Below are 20,343 nucleotides of genomic sequence, written 5' to 3'. Positions count from 1 at the left end.
TCTTTAAAGCACGTTTTGCTTGTTGTACCAGCAGCAGTTGTCAATAAAACTTTGTTTTTGTATGTAAATGTATTTTTTTTCTCCAATTAGGGGTAAAAACGCATGCGCTTTTATGCGCTTGTACGCGCTTCTATGCGCTAAAAAAGCGCACCCATTCACTTGCATTGATGTGCGCTTTCCAGCTCAACGCACAGAAATGCATGCAACCCTACGTTTCTGTAACGCTGCTCAGCGCAGCGCATAGATGTGAACCAGCTACATTTAGTTACATGGGAAAGTAAATACCTTGCTGATCGCACAGGGCAGTGCGCTGTAAAAAGCGCACAGAAACGGCCCTAATGTGAACGAGGCCTTAGTTCCCAGACATGGCACATGGGTTGTGTAGCCATGGCTTAATGTCCGATATTAATTGCTATAACAACATTTCTGTGTAGAGAATTGCTTTAGCTAGATAACCCTATATGTTGTTCTTTCATATTACCACGTGCACCAGTGTGCAGTCAGGAAGAAGATAAGTAACACTCCTGCACAGGCCAACTGAAGCATCTTATCAGTACCTGACGGCTGCTCTTTGACACACAGTTTTACTAGCAGAGGTTCGAAAACAAGAAAATGTTTTGATATTTTGGCACGGTTTACACAGACTCTGGGTGCATATCACTGGGTTAAAGGAAATGTTACCGAGTTACATAGGAAGGCTACCATTGCTGATTTCCTTTGATTAGGTTATTTTCCTTGCTGCATTGCCAGTTCTCTGCTTTAGTATGATTTGTAAGTCACAGACCCCAACAAGAATGGAGATCAGACTTTTGGAGCACTCTGGCTTCAGTGGATGCATGCTTATTGCAGGTGTGTAATTCGGAAACTATTGAGCATAAGAGATCAGGACAGCCACAGCCAGGCAACTCACATAAAATAAGTCAGCATCTATATTTCTCCCAATACGTTTCATTTAACCACTTCACCTCCAAGGGTTTTTCCCCTTAAAAAAAAGAGCAATTTTCACCTGTCAGCGCTCCTTCCATTATTCGCCTATAACTACTTATCACAACAAAAAGACGTGTACCAACTGATTACGTGTAAACGGGGCCTAAGGCTGGAACACATTGCCAGGTTATAACATAATACATTCTAAAATGTTACTTACTTTGAGTATAAAGACTTATCCAATGCCCACTCTATCCAAGAATTAAATGACCCCTTAATAACTATTTGTACCATCTTTAGGACTAATGTACAAGGACATTTTTTTGAGTTTGAGTCTGAAACACTCTGAATACATCCATAAAGGGACTCCGAGTAGTGCCTGTGGGTATGCCTTTAAGCATACCCACAACTAATTAATTATATCCTCACACCTACCAGCATGGTGTTTGTAATTATATCCCCCTGCGTTCCTTGTATTTCATTGCATTGTGCTGAATGGAGCTGCCGACACTGGGGAAAGTGCCGTCCTGTGTAATAAAATGCTGAATAAGGAATCCAAGATGGTGGCCACGATTTCAATCGCGAAAATAGCGAAAATTAAAAGGCATAGGGTGATGCTTTATATATCAAAGAGGAGAAAGAGAGCTTCAAAATGGTATGCATCTTTCCATAGTTACTGCACTGCTCGGAGTCCCTTTAATGCAGGATATGCATTTTGAATGAGAATTTATTGAACAGTATTCATCTGTGGTTAAAATGTGTTTGGCTTGTGATGCATTTTCCAAATGTTTTATTCTGTTGCTAATTGTTTTTATCATAATGGTTGGCTGGCTGGTTCAGACTGTATATAATACAATTATGACAAAGATCAATGAATTAACATCGAACCTAGTACAATAACAAAATGTGCTGGCGTGTAAAGGGGCCCATACACCTAACGATTTTCCCGCCGATATACAGCCGTTTTGATCACAGTGTTTGAAACGGCTGTGAAAACGCCGCGCACACCGCTGACAGAACGATCGATTTCCGTCCGAAATCGATCGTTCCCGTCGATTCCCATCGACCCATCCGTGCGGAACATTTTCCTCGGTCGCCGGCGGGTCGGTAGAGCGTCATTAGCGGCGTTCGAATGCCCGACGACCGACGCAATACAGCGGGTATACATTACCTGTTCCGGTCGGCGCGAGTCCCCTGGTCTTCTTCTCCGCCTCGGGCTCCAGACCGCTCTTCTCCGCTTCGGGCTCCAGAGCTACACAGAACTTCCTGACCCGGCAGGAAGTTTAAACAGTAGAGCGCCCTCTACTGTTTAAACTTCCCCTGGACAGGAAGTTCAGTAGCCGGAGCGGAGAAGAAGACCAGGGGACTCGCACCGGCCGGAACAGGTAATGTGTGCAGGGGGGGGGGGGGGACAGCAGCGGCAGCTCCACAGATTGTGATCGGTTTCAGGCTGAAATCGATTCACAATCTGTTTGCAGTAAAGGTGGCCATACGATCTATCCCTAGTGATATTAAGCTCTATATGAAATGGCAAACCAGCACCACTAATGCAAAAGAAAAGCGATGTCTCAGGATCCACTGGTCAGGTTACTAGAAATAAACGGGGTGAGGTGAGGTAGGAGACAACCTAAAAGTTGGTGAGTGAGGGGGGATAGGATAATTCACGACCATCCGAAATGGAGTGAGAGCTGGGGATGAGTACCCCGGGCCCAATGGGAACATTCCACCAGGGACTCTGTATTTTGAAGGGGTGGAGGGATCGTGGCTGGTTGTCTCTAGGTCCTCTCGTCCCACTAACATATGAAACCATCTAGTAGCTATGATAAGAAGCGATATAGTTCTATGGATATTAAATAGGTTGGCATCTAGGAGAGGGAGGGAAAAGGTGGATCTACCTTCAACCTAGAGTAGTAGGAAAGAGAGCAATACAACAATAGGGAAAAAGAGAAAAGAGAAGAATAGAAAGGTGAAGGAAGAGAAAAAGAAGGAGGGAGAAAAGTCCAGTAAACCCAAAGGAATCCAGAGATTCCAAGAAGTTCTGTCCCTAGACATATCCAGAGTATAATGCTAGTATTTAGATCATATTTTTTAAACGTCAGGAGAAACTTGATGAGGTGTATAGTTAAGTAGAAGCCATAGCATCTCTGTATTCAGATGATTCTACAAAGATATTCCAGTGGACCCAAGTCTGGTTGTGGGCTTCTTCTCTATTGTGTATGGAGTGTGTCATAGATTACATGAGGCTAATTGTGTGCATTTCTGTGAGCCATTCAGGGATGGAGGGTGGAGTAGTGGATTTCCAGTGTCTTGTGATAAGGAGTTGTGCTGCTTGTATTAGGTGTTTAGATTGTGATTTTTTGAAGCTGTGAATAGGCTTAGTTGTGTGGTGTAGCAGGTAATAGACTGGATCAGGGTTAGGATCTTCATCTGTGAGTATTTTGATATACTTATGTACTTCTTGCCAAAAGGGGGTAATCTGGAGACAGCTCCAGAATATGTGTAGCAAAGTGCCTTGATCTGCCCCGCATCTCCAACAAAGGGGGTCAGCTGTAGGGAACATTTGGTGGAGCCTAACAGGTGTGTGATACCATCTGCTGAGGACCTTGTAGTTTGCTTCTTGAACCCTTGCCGAGATGGATGATTTCTGGTTGTGCAAAATGATTTTCTCCCACTGCTTATCAGTGAAAGTAGAACCTAGTTCCAACTCGAACTTCTCTTTAAGTTGTGTAGACCAAGAGTCATCCGAGATGAGCAACTGGTAGATCTGGGATAAAGATTTTTTGGTCATACCAGTATTCATACATAAGGATTCAATGGGGTTATATTTCTGGATAGCTGGCCTCTAGTGCCTAGGGAAAGCAAGAGGTGTTGGAACTAAATAAGGCTCCAGTTATCAAGATGTGGGTTATTTCTTGTAGATTGAAGAGTAGACAGAGAAATCCAGTGTTCATTAGAGATTAGATCCTTGGCACGCAGGATGGGTTCTGTTCTCCATGCAGCATAACTTTGGGGCTTACAACCCATGGGGAACAGAGGATTATTTAGTAGTGGAGTTAAAGGAGGCGGCCAGGGGGAAATTAGTGAAATGTGACAGGTTCTAAAGAATATGGAGAGAGTGGAGGCAGGGGAAATAAATTCAACCGAGGCCTTTGGAGAGAGCCAAGGAAGGACATTAAGATCCTGTTTCAGGAGGTCACGTTCTAATTGTACCCAGTGTTTATAAGGGCCATGGCGATGACAATCTATTATACGAAACAATGAAGCAGCTGTGTGATATTTTTTAGGGTCTGGGACAGCAAGGCCCCCATGATTTTTGGTTAGGATCATAGGTGAATTTCGTATTCAAGGTGTTTTTTTGTTCCAAATGAACTGTGTAAAGCATTTTCTGAGTTCCCGGAAATGTTCAGAAGGGGGTATGATAGGTAGAGCTTGGTATAAGTAAAGTATTCTGGGAAGCACGTTCATTATTAGTATATTTACACAGCCTAGCCAGGAAAAATGGGGCTGGTTCCATCTCTGCAAATCCTGTTTGATTGTGTGCACTATAGAAGGGAAATTGGCTTTGTAAATGGCTGAGGGCACAGGGGGCAATTGGACTCTCAAATAAGAGTCCATATGTTTCAATCTCCTCCACAGTGTGGCATGTTCCTGCTCAGCTGAGGGATAATTGTAAGCCTTATACTAACACTCGATTACACACAGGCCTTACATGTGCAAGATATAAGGAGACCAGGAAGGCAGCAGAAGTACTGCCAGAGCTCTTCTAGGCAGGGCACAGGCAGAAGAGTAGTCAGGCAGTCAGCAACAGTAATATCAGGAAATAGCACAGTATTCAACTTTAAGCAAGAGACAGGCCAACACAAGTCAGGGTCATACACATGAGGTCAGAAGTTCACGGTACTCAAGGTCTAGACAAGAGCAGGAGAGGATACACGTGAAGCGTCACCCCAGGCGGTAATCAATACAAGGTCAACGTTCAGGCTAAGTTAGTATGCTACGGCAACCTGAATAATCCCGCTTACCACAGAGTAGTATATTGGTAGCTGGCCACTCACTAATCATTAAACAACTCCGCTCCGACTGCTAGCGTCGCTGCCGAAGAGAATAAGATGGGCGTCTGACCCCGCACGGCTGTCTGTGAGGGCATCAGCTTGTACACGGCCACTGGGGATTCCACACCCCGCCCAAGAAGGAAGATGGTTGTTTGGGCTGGCTCTCAGAAGAACCAGACATGTCGCTGAAGCAGAATGTGCTACATAAGCTTTCTATATGAAATTTCTCAACCGACTCATCCGTTCATAGAATATCATCCAAAAATTCTTGGCACCAATCCAAGTGTTTACAGCAAATGTGATGTTTCTGCCTTGCTACTTTCCCGTGAATCAAGTTACTGGGCAGTCTCTTATTGTGGAGATATGAAAACTGACCCAAGCTGAGATTAGGGAGACCTAATGTTGTTTTGTGACTTCCTGGACATAATGTTGTTGTATCCTTGGAGTAAGTTTGGTGGCCTGGCAGTCTGCCCGCTCCTCTGATGATTCACAACTGCTCAAGGTCTTGTCCACCTGGAGAATATTATTATTATTATTTAGTATTTATATATCGCCAACATCTTCTGCAGCGCTGTACACAGTATGTTGTCTTTTCACATAACTGTCCCTTCAGAGGGGCTCACAATCTAATCCCTACCATAGTCATATGTAAAATGTATGCGTCGTAGTCTAGGGACAATTTATGTATAGTGTAGTGTGTATCGTCGTCTAGGGCCAATTTAGGGAAAAGCCTATAAACTTATCTGTATTTTTTGGGGATGTGGGAGGAAACTGGAGTGCCCCGAGGAAACCCACACAGACATGGGGAGAATATACAAACTCCGTGCAGATAGTGCCCTGGCTGGGAATGAAACCCAGCGCTGAAAGGTAAGAGTGCTTTCCACAGTGCTGCCCCCTGGAAAAGTTATATATATACTGTGATGTTCAGAGTCCACAGAGTTGTCAGAAATGAAGCAGCTGAATTTAATCAATCACATTGGGTCAATTGGCTAACTAAAACTAGCAATGCACGGGTCCTTTTAAAACGCAGTTGATAACTTCCCACTGATGGGAGTAGTGATTGATGTACCACAATGCACCAATCCTGGTCAGATTTCAGCGTGTATCTAATCTTGTGTTGATTTAATTGCCAAGCCTGGTACACACTTTCAATTATGATTGGCCAAACACTAAAATGTTACCACCTCTATGTAGTATGAGGATTTACCTACACAATCTGCGCATAGTATTCAATATCTGTTGACCCTCCTACTACATGGAGGTAGTAAAATTGGTCAGTGATTGGCCAATCATAATTGAGAGTGTATACTAGGCTTTTCCATGCTAGCTTCTTACTGCTTGATGCAGTACAAAACTGTGGTGATAAATGTTCAGTACACAAAAACACTCAACCCACTCAACATAACTACTGTTACCGAACATTCTTTTGGTGAATGAACAGAAAAATTTGAGCAAAGTGATTGAATTAACCAAGTGACAATAATAATGCCACGAATGGCCAGCCTACGAGATTACATACTTTTTATTAACATAGATTGTTTGCGTGTTGTAAAACTTCCGTCTTTTCATTTCAGTAATTTAAGAATTTCTTCAGTTTAGTTAAGGTGACCCAAATCTTATAATCAGTCTAGGAAAATCATCTGATTAATTTTATATTTTTCTATATATTAATACGTCTTCTTAAAACTGCTACCTGAATTTCGTTTAGTCAACTTCTTGTAAGCGAGATAGATATTATGATAATCATTCAATTCAGTAACAAATTCACCCCTGCACATTATCAGCACATCATCAATATCGGTATGGCAAACCGCTGGCAATAGGCAATTGGAAGCCATTGGAAGCATTAACAAACAACTCCTCCCAAAATTTGAGGCCATTTATGATCCTTATCATGTCACAAATATTAGAAGTAGGGTGGGTCAGACACAAAAAAACAAGGATCTCAATCTCTCTAAGTGGTTTTACAAGAGGATAGCCAGGGGTCTGGGGAGAAAAATATTCTGAGCGTCTAATTTAGGAGATTATTAAGGGCCCATTCAGATGGGCAACTGCTGGCAGCTGTGCGCGTCATTTAGCACCGGGATCCACCGAGTCCCGCATTGAGACTGCATTTGCGTTCTATCAAGTTTTCTGAGATGCTGTGTGTAGCTTCTACCATCAGCTGCATTTGAAGTTCTGCATCTGCCCTAGGGGCTCAAAACACGAAACGCCAAGAACCGATGCCAAGCGCTTTTCTGCTCGGTAGCAGAAAAGCTTTTGAGCATGCTGAAATTACCTCTAGACAAAATGAATGAATACATAATCTACATTTTAGTCACAAATTGCTAAAACTTCTAAAATAAATAGTTTGAATTCCCTTCATTAAAAAACATAAAACCCCCTTTGTATTCTTGACACTGGAGTGAAGTTCATAGTAGCAGGAAAGGGCCGCATGGTTGTCTAAGTGTGTCACAAGAGACACAGTTTGGCGCCTTGTATGTCATTAACAAACACGTGTCTGCATGTGTAAGATTACTGTGACTAGAAAACGTCACTGAAACTTCTCTGCACTTTCTAGAAATGAGATTCTCATCACTTTACTCATGTATCTGAGAGAATTTCCGCTTCACCAAATGTTCATCTGTAAAGATTGCAGCGGTTGTCAAGAAGCACTTGTTTGAATGTATGCAACTCTCTGTAGAGAAAGGACCATTAGACTGTTTACATACAGGAAACTGACCCCCCCCCCCCTTTCCACTCTACAATAACCAGAGCCTGTCAAGAGTTCTCAGGGGCAGTCAGCGCAAGAATGTGTATATGTGTGTGTGTGTGTGTGTGTGTGTGTGTGTGTGTGTGTTTCCTTCCTTTTATTTTCTCAAGCAGAAAAAGTATCTTTTAATTATGAGTGCAGATACAGTATACATTCAGCCACTTCGTGCAACAATTAGTTGTATATCAGTTCCTGGAAGTGGGTGCAACACCATATGCACAAAGATAAGAGAAACTGAAAGAAGGAACAGTGTGCCAGCGATAAAGAAGAAGAATAGCAGAGAAAGCTGAACTGCTAATCATTAATTAATTAACGAAGGGAGACTTGCACTGCTGAGTTCATATTACACAACATGGTGTGCGCTGTGTCTGGATAATCCTGTGTGAGATGGTGCACAAAGATGAGGCGGCCCACGTAGGATGGGGCCCTATAACCAAATCATTGCTTTGAATCTCTGTATGCATTTCTGTCAGTGATGAACATGGCACAGAGTACACGGTTTATTAGAATACACAGTGGCAGCATAACCATCCAGATAAATAATCAGGCAGCTAGACACTATGCTCAGCCCCTTACATTTCAGGGCCCCAGAGCAGCTACACGCTCTGCTATGCTTGTGCCACATTAAGGATGCATCAGTAAACGCCATCCCACAAAGTGCCGCCAAACTATTATCTGTACACCATTTATATTTATAAGTTATTTGAGGGTGTCCTGGGGTGTAAATACTAATTATGGGGGCTCCCCCAATGTTCACACCCCTCCCCTTGCCTCCCCCTGGTGACCCTCACAGCCTGGATGGTCATCTTACAAGAGTCATAAAACAAGTGTGGCCATCGTAATTTTCACACCCATAACATGTGTAGCCACATAAACACCTGATCTGGAGTTTCAGAGAAAGGGAAGGTTAGTATTTGCGGCCCCCCGATACCTCTGGGCCCCCCCAACCTGGACGCAAGGGCTGTTCCCTACTAGATTCGCCCCTGAGTGTGTCGTAGGTTCATGATATATCCATTCTTAAGTAAATATACCCCTTACAAGGAAATTATATATATATATATATATATACACACACACACATATTATAGCATGTGTGGGTCAAATACTGGTTATGTTTATCTTATGTCACAGCTATTTGTCATCCTAAAACAGCACCTCCCCCATTCATCTGGCATCAGGCAGTCTAATGCTAGACATAATCTGCATATAATGAAACTTACATATCTTTGTTGAGTTGAGCGGCTCCTCCTGCCACACCTGGTCTGTGGTCCCCAAGGCGTCGTCGAGGGACCTGCTCTTTCCCAGCAGCAAAGATCCGTAAGAGCATTCTTGGATCGCCTGCTCTTCTCCATTGCTGAAAAAACATTGCTGTCCAAAGTTCCGAATGGCTAACAGGAGTCTAAAGACTATGGATGTGCAGAAAAATCCCCAGTAACAATAATCAAATGAAAGATGTAACAGAAGAAACTGACTGACGTTCAAGAGCAGCACTCAAAATAGCGTGAGAGTTCAAGTTCAAGTGAACAGGTTCTAGGGAACGCAGCATACAGAGGTGACTTGGGATGAGAATTCAGAGTTTACCAGGATGTGCAGACTAACAGTTCAGGGGGGAGTGACACTACAGGCCTGTAAAAGGTTTAAACATCAGTCTATTTAATTTTCCATTCAAGAGGCTTCTCTATGGCAGAACTGTAACCTAAAGCCAAGAATCCCTTTCAGTAGCTAAGTGCTGCTCTAGTGGCACATGTCACCACTTGATATGTGACAGCAGCAAGAACGCATAGTCCCTTTAAGGAACCTCCAGTTGCTACAATGTAGCTATTTGCAGAGAAGAGGCAAGGTTCTGTAACACCCAATCAGACAGAAGCAGAGGTGTGGCTACAGCAGCAGAAGCTCAACCAAGTGCAGGTGGGAGGATATGGAAAGTGTTCTCTCTCTTTTTTTTTTTTTATGAACTCCACACTCCCCCTTCCCATCGGTTTCATCATATGCGTAGCCAGAGCCAGACACCTGCCTGGTTCTTAGTGCCTTCAGCCTGTGAATATACACACAGTTAACAGAAGTGATGCTCAAGGCAGTGCTTCTGCATGCAGCCACGCCACAAGACTGGAATGTCATAGAGAACACTAGAAAATCCTGCTCCTTCTGAATAGCTTTATATGGGCATACATGGAAGTTTTCTCTTACATACTGTAAACCAGAACAAATGAAAACAGTAGATTCATGGCTTGCAAAAAAGTCAGGCTTTTAATATCTGTATAATCAATATCTTTACATGGAGTCTGCTTTGTTAACTTTAAAACAGTACAAGCTTCCTGAACAGCAACCACTTAGCTCTACAAATGCAAACAATGCAAGCCTGGATAGTGGGTGGGTAAGCGAAAGGTCGACAACAAGAAGGATAACGGCTCAGATCAATCTCTTTCTGATCTGAATCTGATCAGAGAGTGATGACATCCCCATACATAGCACACGATTTTCAATTTTCACTATGAAATGTATTGAAAATCAATAGAACTGCAGAATTTCAATGTTTGATACAGTGCAACATTTGGCTTATCAGTCTACCGCCACTCCCCTGCCGTGTCTTATCGACCATAGTTTTTTGCAGCAAATCAATAGACATTATGATCGATGCAGCTTGTTGCATCACAGATAACCAGCAGATCACAGTGATCGAATCTGCCTGTAAAAAGAGGTGTGTGTGGGGCCAGCTTAACTACTTTAGCATTTTGGACATAGCTGCTATGTCCAAAATGCTGCCCCTGCTGCCGCTCATCGCCGTGGCCGATCGTGCGTGCGCTCCCGCCCATTAGCCCGGAGATCAATGAATGGGAACACAGTTTTTATTAACTGATCTAAGTCCCTGTATAAAAGACCGACGCCGTCTACGAGATGCTTCCGTCTTTCACAAAGCCCATACTTTCACGTCCACGCATTGCTTCCATTTTGCATAGTAATACTACACATATGGAAGGACATCTTGTGGCCAATTAGTAAAATTACATGTACAAACTTTTTTTTTTCATTTTTTTTTACATTTAAAATGAACCTGTTACCTCCCACACTCCCCAATAGTTACCCCCAATTTTTGGGGGTTAAAAAAAATAAAATACACACAATTAATAAAAAATACATAAATAGTTACCTTGGGGACTGAACTTTTTTGATATGTCAAGAAGGTATATTACTGTTACTTTTTAAATTATGGGCTTGTAAATAGTGACGGGCGCAAAACTGAAAAAAATGCACCTTTATTTCCAAATAAAATTTTGGCGCCATTTATTGGGATAGGGACATAATTATAGGGTGTAATAACCGGGACAGATGGGCAAATAAAATATGTGGGTTTTAATTATGGTAGCATGTATTATTTTAAAACTATATAAAACTAATTTTCCTGTTAAAATGCATTTAGAATAAAATAATTCTTAGTATAATGTACTATCCAAAGAAAGTCTAAGGCTGCTTTCACAGCGAGACGTTACAGGCGCACGTTAGTGCAGCCTGTAACGCAGACCACCGCACAGCAATGAAAGATCAATGGGCTGTTCACAGTGCCCACGTTGCGATACATTGTAACGCAGCAGCTAAAAACAAAGTGCTGCATGCTGTGCGTTCTACGCGGCTCAGCCGCGTTAGACTGTTTGCACATGCTCAGTGATATTGGAGGAGGAGGTCTCCCCTCCTCCTCCGCAGCCAGGCACATGGCTAATTAATATTCACTGCACGGTGTGACGTGCAGTGTGTACTTCCTGGAGCGCTGCTCTGTGCGGCGATTGGCCGGCGGGACCACGTGATGCCGCATGCCTCCAAGAGTAGATAAAGTTATTAGCTAATGAATGGGAGGTGAAAGTTGCTCGGCTGCATAAGACTGAAGGCTGAAGTTGTTAAAGAGGAACTTTAACCAAGAATTGAATTTCACCCCAATCAGTAGCCGATACCCCCTTTTCCGCAAGAAATCTTAACCATTTCTCAAATGGATCATCAGTGGGGTCTGTATAGCTGATATTGTGGTGAAACCACTCCCACTGCGTGATGTCATGACCATGGTCCTGACAGCTTGCTGTCTGTGAACCTTGATGCATTGTGGAAAATAATGGCATGTTCCGTCTGCCAAGCAAGCCGTATCTTATTCTGTGCATAGATCGCTCAGTAAACGAACATTCTGTACAGATCACCTGGAAGGACTAAAGATGTCACCACCAGTGATAAATTTCAGAATTTAACTCAGGGAGAGGAAAGCTTTTACAACAGGCAAAACCTGACTAAATAATCTATAAGTGAATACTGCAAAAAAAAAAAAAATTTATTCATTGTGAAATTTTTACTACAGTTTCTCTTTAAAAATATTTTAAGGCTAGTATCACACTGGGGTGTTGCATTGTGCTGCCTTATAATGTACATACATACAATGCAAGCAAAAACAACACTGACAGTGGCATGCAATTTAGTGCACACAAAGAAGCAACTGACCAAAGTCCACCTTCACTGACCAACATTATGTGCCTTAAAGGGAACCTGTACTGAGTAAAATTATTTAAAATAAACACGAGGTAACTTCAAATTAACATTAAATAGTTATCTTGCCATCAGTTCCTCTCAGAAGCTCACCATTTTCTTCTGACAATAATCCCTTCCAGTTCTGACAACATTTTGTCAGAACTGAAATATATCAGTTGCTGTCAGTTATATATCAGTTGCTGTCAGTTATAGCTGAGTGGACAACTGATGTGGCCGGTAATGTCCATGTTTCCCTATGGCTCAAGTGGGTGATGTTACAGTTTAACAGTGTGCTGATCAGAAAGCTGTTATGGGGTAATGGCCATTTTCAAAATGGAGGACGGAGAATTCCCTTGATCACAGTGGACAAACAGGAAGCAGGAGTCAATACTTCGTAGAACCACCTTTTGCTGAAATTACAGCTGCCAATCTTTTAGGGTATGTCTCTACCAGCTTTGCACATCTAGAGACTGAAATTCTTGCCCATTCTTCTTTGCAAAACTGCTGCAGCTCAGTCAGATTAGATGGACAGCGTTTGTGAACAGCAGTTTTCAGATCTTACCACAGATTCTCGATTGGATTTAAATCTGGACTTTGACTGGGGCATTCTAACACATGGATATGTTTTGTTTTAAACCATTCCATTGTTGCCCTGGCTTTATGTTTAGGGTCGTTGTCCTGATGGAAGGTGAACCTCCGCCCCAGTCTCAAATCTTTTGCAGACTCCAAGAGGTTTTCTTCCAAGTTTGCCCTGTATTTGGCTCCATCCATCTTCCCATCAACTCTGACCAGCTTCCCTGTCCCTGCTGAAGAGAAGCACCTCCAGAGCATGATGCTGCCACCTCCATATTTGATAGTGGGGATGGTGTGTTCAGAGTGATGTGCAGTGTTAGTTTTCTGCCACTCATAGAGTTTTGCATTTTGGCCAAAAAGTTCCATTTTGGTCTCACCTGACCAGAGCACCTTCTTCCACATGTTTGCTGTGTCCCCCACATGGCTTGTGGCAAACTGCAAACGGGACTTCTTATGCTTTTCTGTTAACAATGGCTTTCTTCTTGCCACTCTTCCATAAAGGCCAACTTTGTGCAGTGCACGACTAATAGTTGTCCTATGGACAGATTCCCCCACCTGAGCTGTAGATCTCTGCAGCTCGTCCAGAGTCACCATGGGCCTCTTGACTGCATTTCTGATCAGCGCTCTCCTTCTTCGGCCTGTGAGTTTAGGTGGACGGCCTTGTCTTGGTAGGTTTACAGTTGTGCCATACTACTTCCATTTCTGAATGATCGCTTGAACAGTGCTCTGTGGGATGTACAAGGCTTTGGAAATCTTTTTGTAGCCCAAGCCTGCTTTAAAGTTCTCAATAACTTTATCCCTGACCTGTCTGGTATGTTCTTTGGACTTCATGGTGTTGTTGCCCCCAATATTCTCTTAGACAACCTCTGAGGCCGTCACAGAGCAGCTGTATTTGTACTGACAGACTACATACAGGTGCACGCTATTGAGTCATTAGCACTCATCAGGCGACATTGGAATCATGTATGATTTTCGTTCCACTTCTCACGTGTACACTACTTTGTATTGGTCTTTCATGTAGAATTCCAATAAAATTGATTCATGTTTGTGGCAGTAATATGACAAAATGTGGAAACCGTCAAGGGGGCCGAATACTTTTGCAAACCACTGTACACAGGAGGTAAGCATGACGTGTGTATGTTTATTTTGACTTTTACATTTTCAGTTCAGGTTTTCTTTAACCATTTCAGCCTGCGGGATTTTTCACCTTATGCATCAGAGCAATTTTCACCTCCCATTCATTCGCTAATAACTACATCACTACTTATCACAAGTTATTGATCTATATCTTGTTTTTTCTGCCTCTAATTAGGCTTTCTTTGGGTGGTACATTTTGCTAAGAATTATTTTTTTTATAAATGCATTTTAACAGGATTAATAAGAAAAAAATTATTTCTCAGTTTTTGTCCATTATAGCTTTAAAATAATCCATGCTACCATAATTAAAACCTATGTATTTTATTTGCCCGTTTGGCTCGGTTATTACACCATTTAGATTTTGTCTCTATCACAATGTATGGCGCCAATATTTTATTTGGAAATAAAGGTGAATTTTTTCCATTTTGTGTCCATCACTATTTACAAGCTTACAATTTAAAAAATGTTCGTAGTATACCCCCTTCACATGCATATTTAAAAAGTTCAGACCCTTAGGTAACTATTTATGTGGGGTTTTTTTATTGTAATTTTTTTTTTTCCATTAAAAAATGTATTTGGGTAATTTTTTGGTGTGAGAAATAAACAGTTAATTTTAAATGTTAAAATGTGTGTGAATTCCCTTCAAAAATGTTTGTAGATGTAGATGTAGTTTTACTATTTGGCCACAAGATGGCCACCTTGAGTTTTTTTTTTTTTTATCTTGTGCTTCTCGCTGACCAGAAGCACAAGGAGGACGGGGAAACTTTTTTTTGCAGAAAGACTGCGGCCTCTGGTAAAAGACCATCGGTTTTTCTGCTGGGGATTATGATCGGTGATCGGGAACCATGTTCCCGTTCACTGATCACAGGGCTACCGGGAAACAGCACGGTGGCACGCGCAGGAGTGCACCGAAGCGCGGCACCACTGCAGAGCAGCCGCCTGGACATGAGGATAACGTCTGTGCGGCTGAAATGGTTTTTCTCCTATGTTGCTGTCACTTACAGTGGGTAGTAGAAATCTGACAGAAGCGACAGGTTTTGGACTAGTCCATCTCTTCATAGGAGATTCTCAGCATGGCTTTTATTCTTTATAAAAGACTAGTAGACCCAGCCCGTTTGAATACGGGCTCTAGGTCTACGGCTGCCGTCGCCAGTGCGCATGCGTGCGTATGCACGTGCACGCTGCGCAAACAACCGACGCACGCCGAGAGCGCGCCCGACACAGACGCGCGCCTGCATCCGCCCACCTCGCTCGCCCGCACCCGCCCACCTCGCTCGCCCGTCCAGCTCCCTGGACATGCGCAGTAACAAAAATCCTGGGACACAGGGACACAACTGCTGGACACAGCGACAGTTAGATTTTATTAGGTAGGATATTCCCTAAAAAGGATTTAAACAATGATGCTGGCCAGCTTCCCTGCTCGCGACACAGTTTTTTGGCAGTTGGAAAGAGCAACTGCCATTCACTAACTGCTTTTGAAATTATTTAAATCCCTGAGAATCCCCTATGAAGAGATGAACTAGTCCAAAACCTGTCGTTTCTGTCAGATTTCTACCACCTACTGTAAGTGACAGCAACATAGGAGAAAAGTAATTTATGGCTCATTTCACTCTGGAAAAAAAACCGTACTTCTTATTTGTATAGGTTTGCACATACAGTGGGTTGCAAAAGTATTCGGCCCCCTTGAAGTTTTCCACATTTTGTCATATTACTGCCACAAACATGAATCAATTTTATTGGAATTCCACATTAAATACCAACACAAAGTGGTGTACACATGAGAAGTGGAACAAAAATCATACATGATTCCAAACATTTTTTACAAATGAATAACTGCAAAGTGGTGTGTGCATAAATATTCGGCCCCCTTTGATCTGAGTGCAGTCAGTTGCCTATAGACATTGCCTGATGAGTGCTAATGACTAAATAGAGTGCACCTGTGTGTAATTTAATGTCAGTACAAATACAGCTGCTCTGTGAGGGCCTCAGAGGTTGTCTAAGAGAATATTGGGAGCAACAACACCGTGAAGTCCAAAGAACACACAAGACAGCTCAGGGATCAAGTTATTGAGAAATTTAAAGCAGGCTTAGGCTACAAAAAGATTTCCAAAGCCTTGAACATCCCACGGAGCACTGTTCAAGCGATCATTCAGACATGGAAGGAGTATGGCACAATTGTAAACCTACCAAGACCAGGCCATCCACCTAAACTCACAGGCCGAACAAGGAGAGCGCTGATCAGAAATGCAGTCAAGAGGCCCATGGTGACTCTGGACGAGCTGCAAAGATCTACAGTTCAGGTGGGAGACTCTGTCCATGGGACAACTATTAGTCATGCACTGTACAAAGTTGGCCTTTATGGAAGAGTGGCAAGAAGAAAGCCATTGTTAACAGAAAAGCATAAGAAGTCCCGTTTGTAGTTTGCCAGAATCCATGTGGGGGAACTAGCAACCATGTGGAAGAAGGTGCTCTGGTCAAATGAGACCAAAATGGAACTTTTTGGCCAAAATGCAAAACGCTATGTGTGGCGGAAAACTAACACTGCACATCACTCTGAACACACCATCCCCACTGTCAAATATGGTGGTGGCAGCATCATGCTCTGGGGGTGCATCTCTTCAGCAGGGACAGGGAAGCTGGTCAGAGTTGATGGGAAGATGGATGGAGCCAAATACAGGGCAAACTTGGAAGAAAACCTCTTGGAGACTGCAAAAGACTTGAGACTGGGGTGGAGGTTCACCTTCCAGCAGGACAATGACCTTAAACATAAAGCCAGGGCAACAATGGAATGGTTTAAAACAAAACATATCCATGTGTTAGAATGGCCCAGTCAAAGTCCAGATCTAAATCCAATCGAAAATCTGTGGCAAGTTCTGAAAACTGCTGTTCACAAACGCTGTCCATCTAATCTGACTGAGCTGGAGCTGTTTTGCAAAGAAGAATGGGTAAGGATTTCAGTCTCTAGATGTGCAAAGCTGGTAGAGACAGACCCTAAAAGACTGGCAGCTGTAATTGCAGTAAAAGGTGGTTCTACAAAGTATTGACTCAGGAGGCTGAATAATTACGCACACCCCACTTTGCAGTTATTGATTTGTAAAAAACTTTTGGAATGATGTATGATTTTCGATACACTTCTCACATGTACACCACTTTGTATTGGTCTTTCACGTGGAATTCCAATAAAATTGATTCATGTTTGTGGCAGTAATGTGACAAAATGTGGAAAACTTCAAGGGGGCCGAATACTTTTGCAACCCACTGTATCTTTAATTTTACAATTTTTCGCCATAGTGCCCCTTTACCGTGTGCGATTCTAGCAATGCACTGCATGTTCTGTGTTGTAACAATGGAATGCATCGCATCACAGCTGATGAGGTGTGAGCTGTTCATAGACTGAGTCGCACAAAGATTTTTAATATATTGCAAAACGGTGTCAGTTACAAAGCAACTCAACGTGAACGGGCCTTTTCCACTACCTTCGTTTTACAATCCTATTCCCATTGCTTGGTGGATTGCAAAATGCTAGGTACAGTAAAAACTGATGCAAACTGCGGCTGATTCCATTAGTGCAATCTGCTTGCAATGAGATTTTCCCCTGAACTTAATTGTCGTCTTGCTGTATTTTTCTTGTGATTGAACTTCTATATTTTGTATACGAGTGCAGGAAAATCGCACAGCAATCGCATTGCTATGCCATTTTCCCCATGATTTGGCAATTCAAAACCTTTTTTGCTCTTTTTTTTTCTGCCACAAATTGCAAATGCAAAACAACCTAATTGCAACATACACCAATGGATCACAGCCCACCATGGCAGAATTAGCCAAGAAAAATCTCCCGATAAGCAGGGGTGTCAAACTCAATCACATAAGGGGCTAAAATCTAATGCTGGGTACATACCATACAATTTTCTGCTCGATTTTTCCATTTGATCGATTTTCCGATCGTTTCCGATCAATTTCTGAATCTATTTTCATTCACTTCTATGAGAAATCGACCAAAAAACGATCGATAATAAGATCAAACATGACGGAAATTATCTACCGAACGATTTATCTAGCAGAAAATTGTATGGTGTGTACCTAGCATAAAATGTAGTGCAAGTCATGGGCAAAATTGTTTATTAAGATTTAACATTTCTTTAACAGTTAAAAACTAAATGACATAACTATAGCGGCCCTGGGGACCTCCTCCTCCTGCAGTGTAGCACAGTGCAGCAGTTTACCTGCTCCAGTGCTGCTTCAAGGATACATTTGGCAAACCTGAAAGACAAAAGAGAGAAACTTTTTTCAAGGTTTGCCAGGTGTATCCTTTCAGGTCTCCTCTGATGTTCCTGCCATCCAAATGCACAATAAGGGAAAGAGGCGCCCTGATTTGAATAAAAGCTTTTAAAACCAGTTTAAAAACGAAAAAGAAAAATGAGGTATCTTACCTCAATGACGAAATCTCTGTAAACTTACAAAAGATTTTTATTTGAGCACAGGCAACGCGTTTCGCGGGTCTGAGCCCGCTTCCTCAGGCCAATACAGTGCCAAATGACAGAAATCATGTAGCAGCGTTGCCTGTGCTCAAATAAAAATCTTTTGTAAGTTTACAGAGATTTCGTCATTGAGGTAAGATACCTCATTTTTCTTTTTCGTTTTTAAACTGGTTTTAAAAGCTTTTATTCAAATCAGGGCGCCTCTTTCCCTTATTGTGCATAGTTATACCCCCGTACATGTTTGTCCGAGGGGTGGTGACAGAACACCCGTTGTTTTACCACGGTTAATGTTTTGTGCATCCTTTTTCATCTAAGAGAGCGACCGCAACCAGGTCCGTCCAGGACCACCCCGAGTGGAGTCGGGTTTATGGTCTCCACCTGCTTCCTGTGGTCGGTTGCCCCTTGCAACCCTCCTTTGTGAGTAGCCCTTTCAATCAATTGATTTCTCCACACACCTGCTATTGACATACTGCACTATCGGGCTCCCTTTTTTGTCTCCTGTATCTTTTTTTCCCATAGGGTGCCAAGACACCCCAACCACGACTGCCATCCAAATAATCTAAGCTGCATACCTCTAGCTCTAAATGCAGGTCAGGTGATTAGGAGCTGGAGATAGAGCGTGGGGCTGCTGGGAAGAATTGAAGACACCATGCATTGCTGGAGCAGGTTAATATTACACTGCACCGCTACTCTGAAACGTGTGTGTGTGTGGAGGGAGTTACCAGCCACACAAGGTCGTTTGGATCCCATGCTAATTTTATTTGGGGGGTCCTGTGAGTTGTTGCTGCTCCACCCTTGCTTAAACGGACAATGTTTCAAGCAGAACTGCTGTCACCGGTGTGCTGCCCTGGATGGGAAGGCAGTGTGCTGATTTACAGCTTAAAATCACATTTGAAGCTATTGCCACATCAAATGGCAAGGAGGCCGCTTTCGGCCTACGGCCTTGAATTTGACACTGCGATAAGGTAATTTGCCCCACACAGCAAGCAGAAATTGGGATAAGCAGTTAGAGCTTCTAGCATCTGATTCATTTTACTAGGAACAGTGAACTGCCAGATCAGTTTTCATCTTCTGAATGAAGCTAATAAGAATGTTAAGGCTCCTACACACGTCGGATTTTTCTAAACGACCGGTCGTTTGGACGTCAAATCGGGCGTGTGTACGGTCGGTCGTTCAGCTGATAAGACTGGATTTGAACGATCCGCCAAGTGGATCGTTGAAATCCAGTCTTATAAGCTGAACGACTGACCGTACACACGCCCGATTTGATGCCCAAACGACCGGACGTTCAAACGTCCAAATGACCGGTCGTTTAGAAATATCCGACCTGTGTATGTACCTTTAGGAGAATGTGTTTGCTCATTACAAAACAATGGTGTCATCTTGCAGTCTAGCAGAGAGGTGCGAATCAACCTTACAACATCTACAATCAGGAGGGTTGCTAGGATCCTAAGAGATCTGGGGCACTTTTGGGCACTCCAGCCAAAAAAATGGGTGTAGACATGCACCAGAATGTGGGTGTAGTCATGGGTGGAGCAAAATTTACATGAGCTTAGCAGTTAAGTAGGCCTGCCCAGCAAAATGTTGGATGAAGCCCCCATCTCCATTAATACAAAAAAAAAAATGCTGCATATCACATAAATAGGCAGTGAGAATCAGTTGCTAGGAGTAGGGATGCTCTCGCGAGTAAATCAGAGTGCCTAAGCTCTCGGATTCGTGATTTAAATGAGCATTAATTACCACAGGTGTGGAGCGGGGACATAAGGGGTTATTTACCCATAAGGCTGCGTCCTCACTGCGCTCCAAATAGGGTGCACGCGCGTCCCATTGATAGCGTTGCAAGCCTTGCTGCGTGCACTTCCTCTTCCGGCCTGAAGGAGGAAATGTGTGTGTGAGGCTTGCTCGCTCCACACCTGCGGTA

At 42.9% G+C, this 20,343-nt stretch overlaps 1 protein-coding gene across 2 annotated transcripts in view; it reads right to left on the bottom strand.

Annotated features, from left to right (window-relative positions):
• The window catches only part of GLS2 (glutaminase 2), a 122,493-nt gene extending 112,984 nt beyond the window's left edge, over positions 1-9,509 (bottom strand). For both annotated transcript variants that reach the window (XM_068267566.1, XM_068267567.1), the window contains exon 1: positions 8,952-9,509. In XM_068267566.1, the coding sequence (XP_068123667.1) occupies positions 8,952-9,097 (146 nt within the window). In that variant the 5' untranslated portion in view covers positions 9,098-9,509. The remainder of the gene's footprint in view (positions 1-8,951) is intronic.
• Positions 9,510-20,343: the final 10,834 nt, after the last annotated feature.

This window comes from Hyperolius riggenbachi, chromosome 2 (assembly GCF_040937935.1).
Source record: "Hyperolius riggenbachi isolate aHypRig1 chromosome 2, aHypRig1.pri, whole genome shotgun sequence".
Lineage (NCBI taxonomy): Eukaryota > Metazoa > Chordata > Amphibia > Anura > Hyperoliidae > Hyperolius > Hyperolius riggenbachi.
The sequence above is the reverse complement of the archived record's forward strand: the minus strand, read 5'-3'. Positions and strand labels throughout refer to the sequence as shown.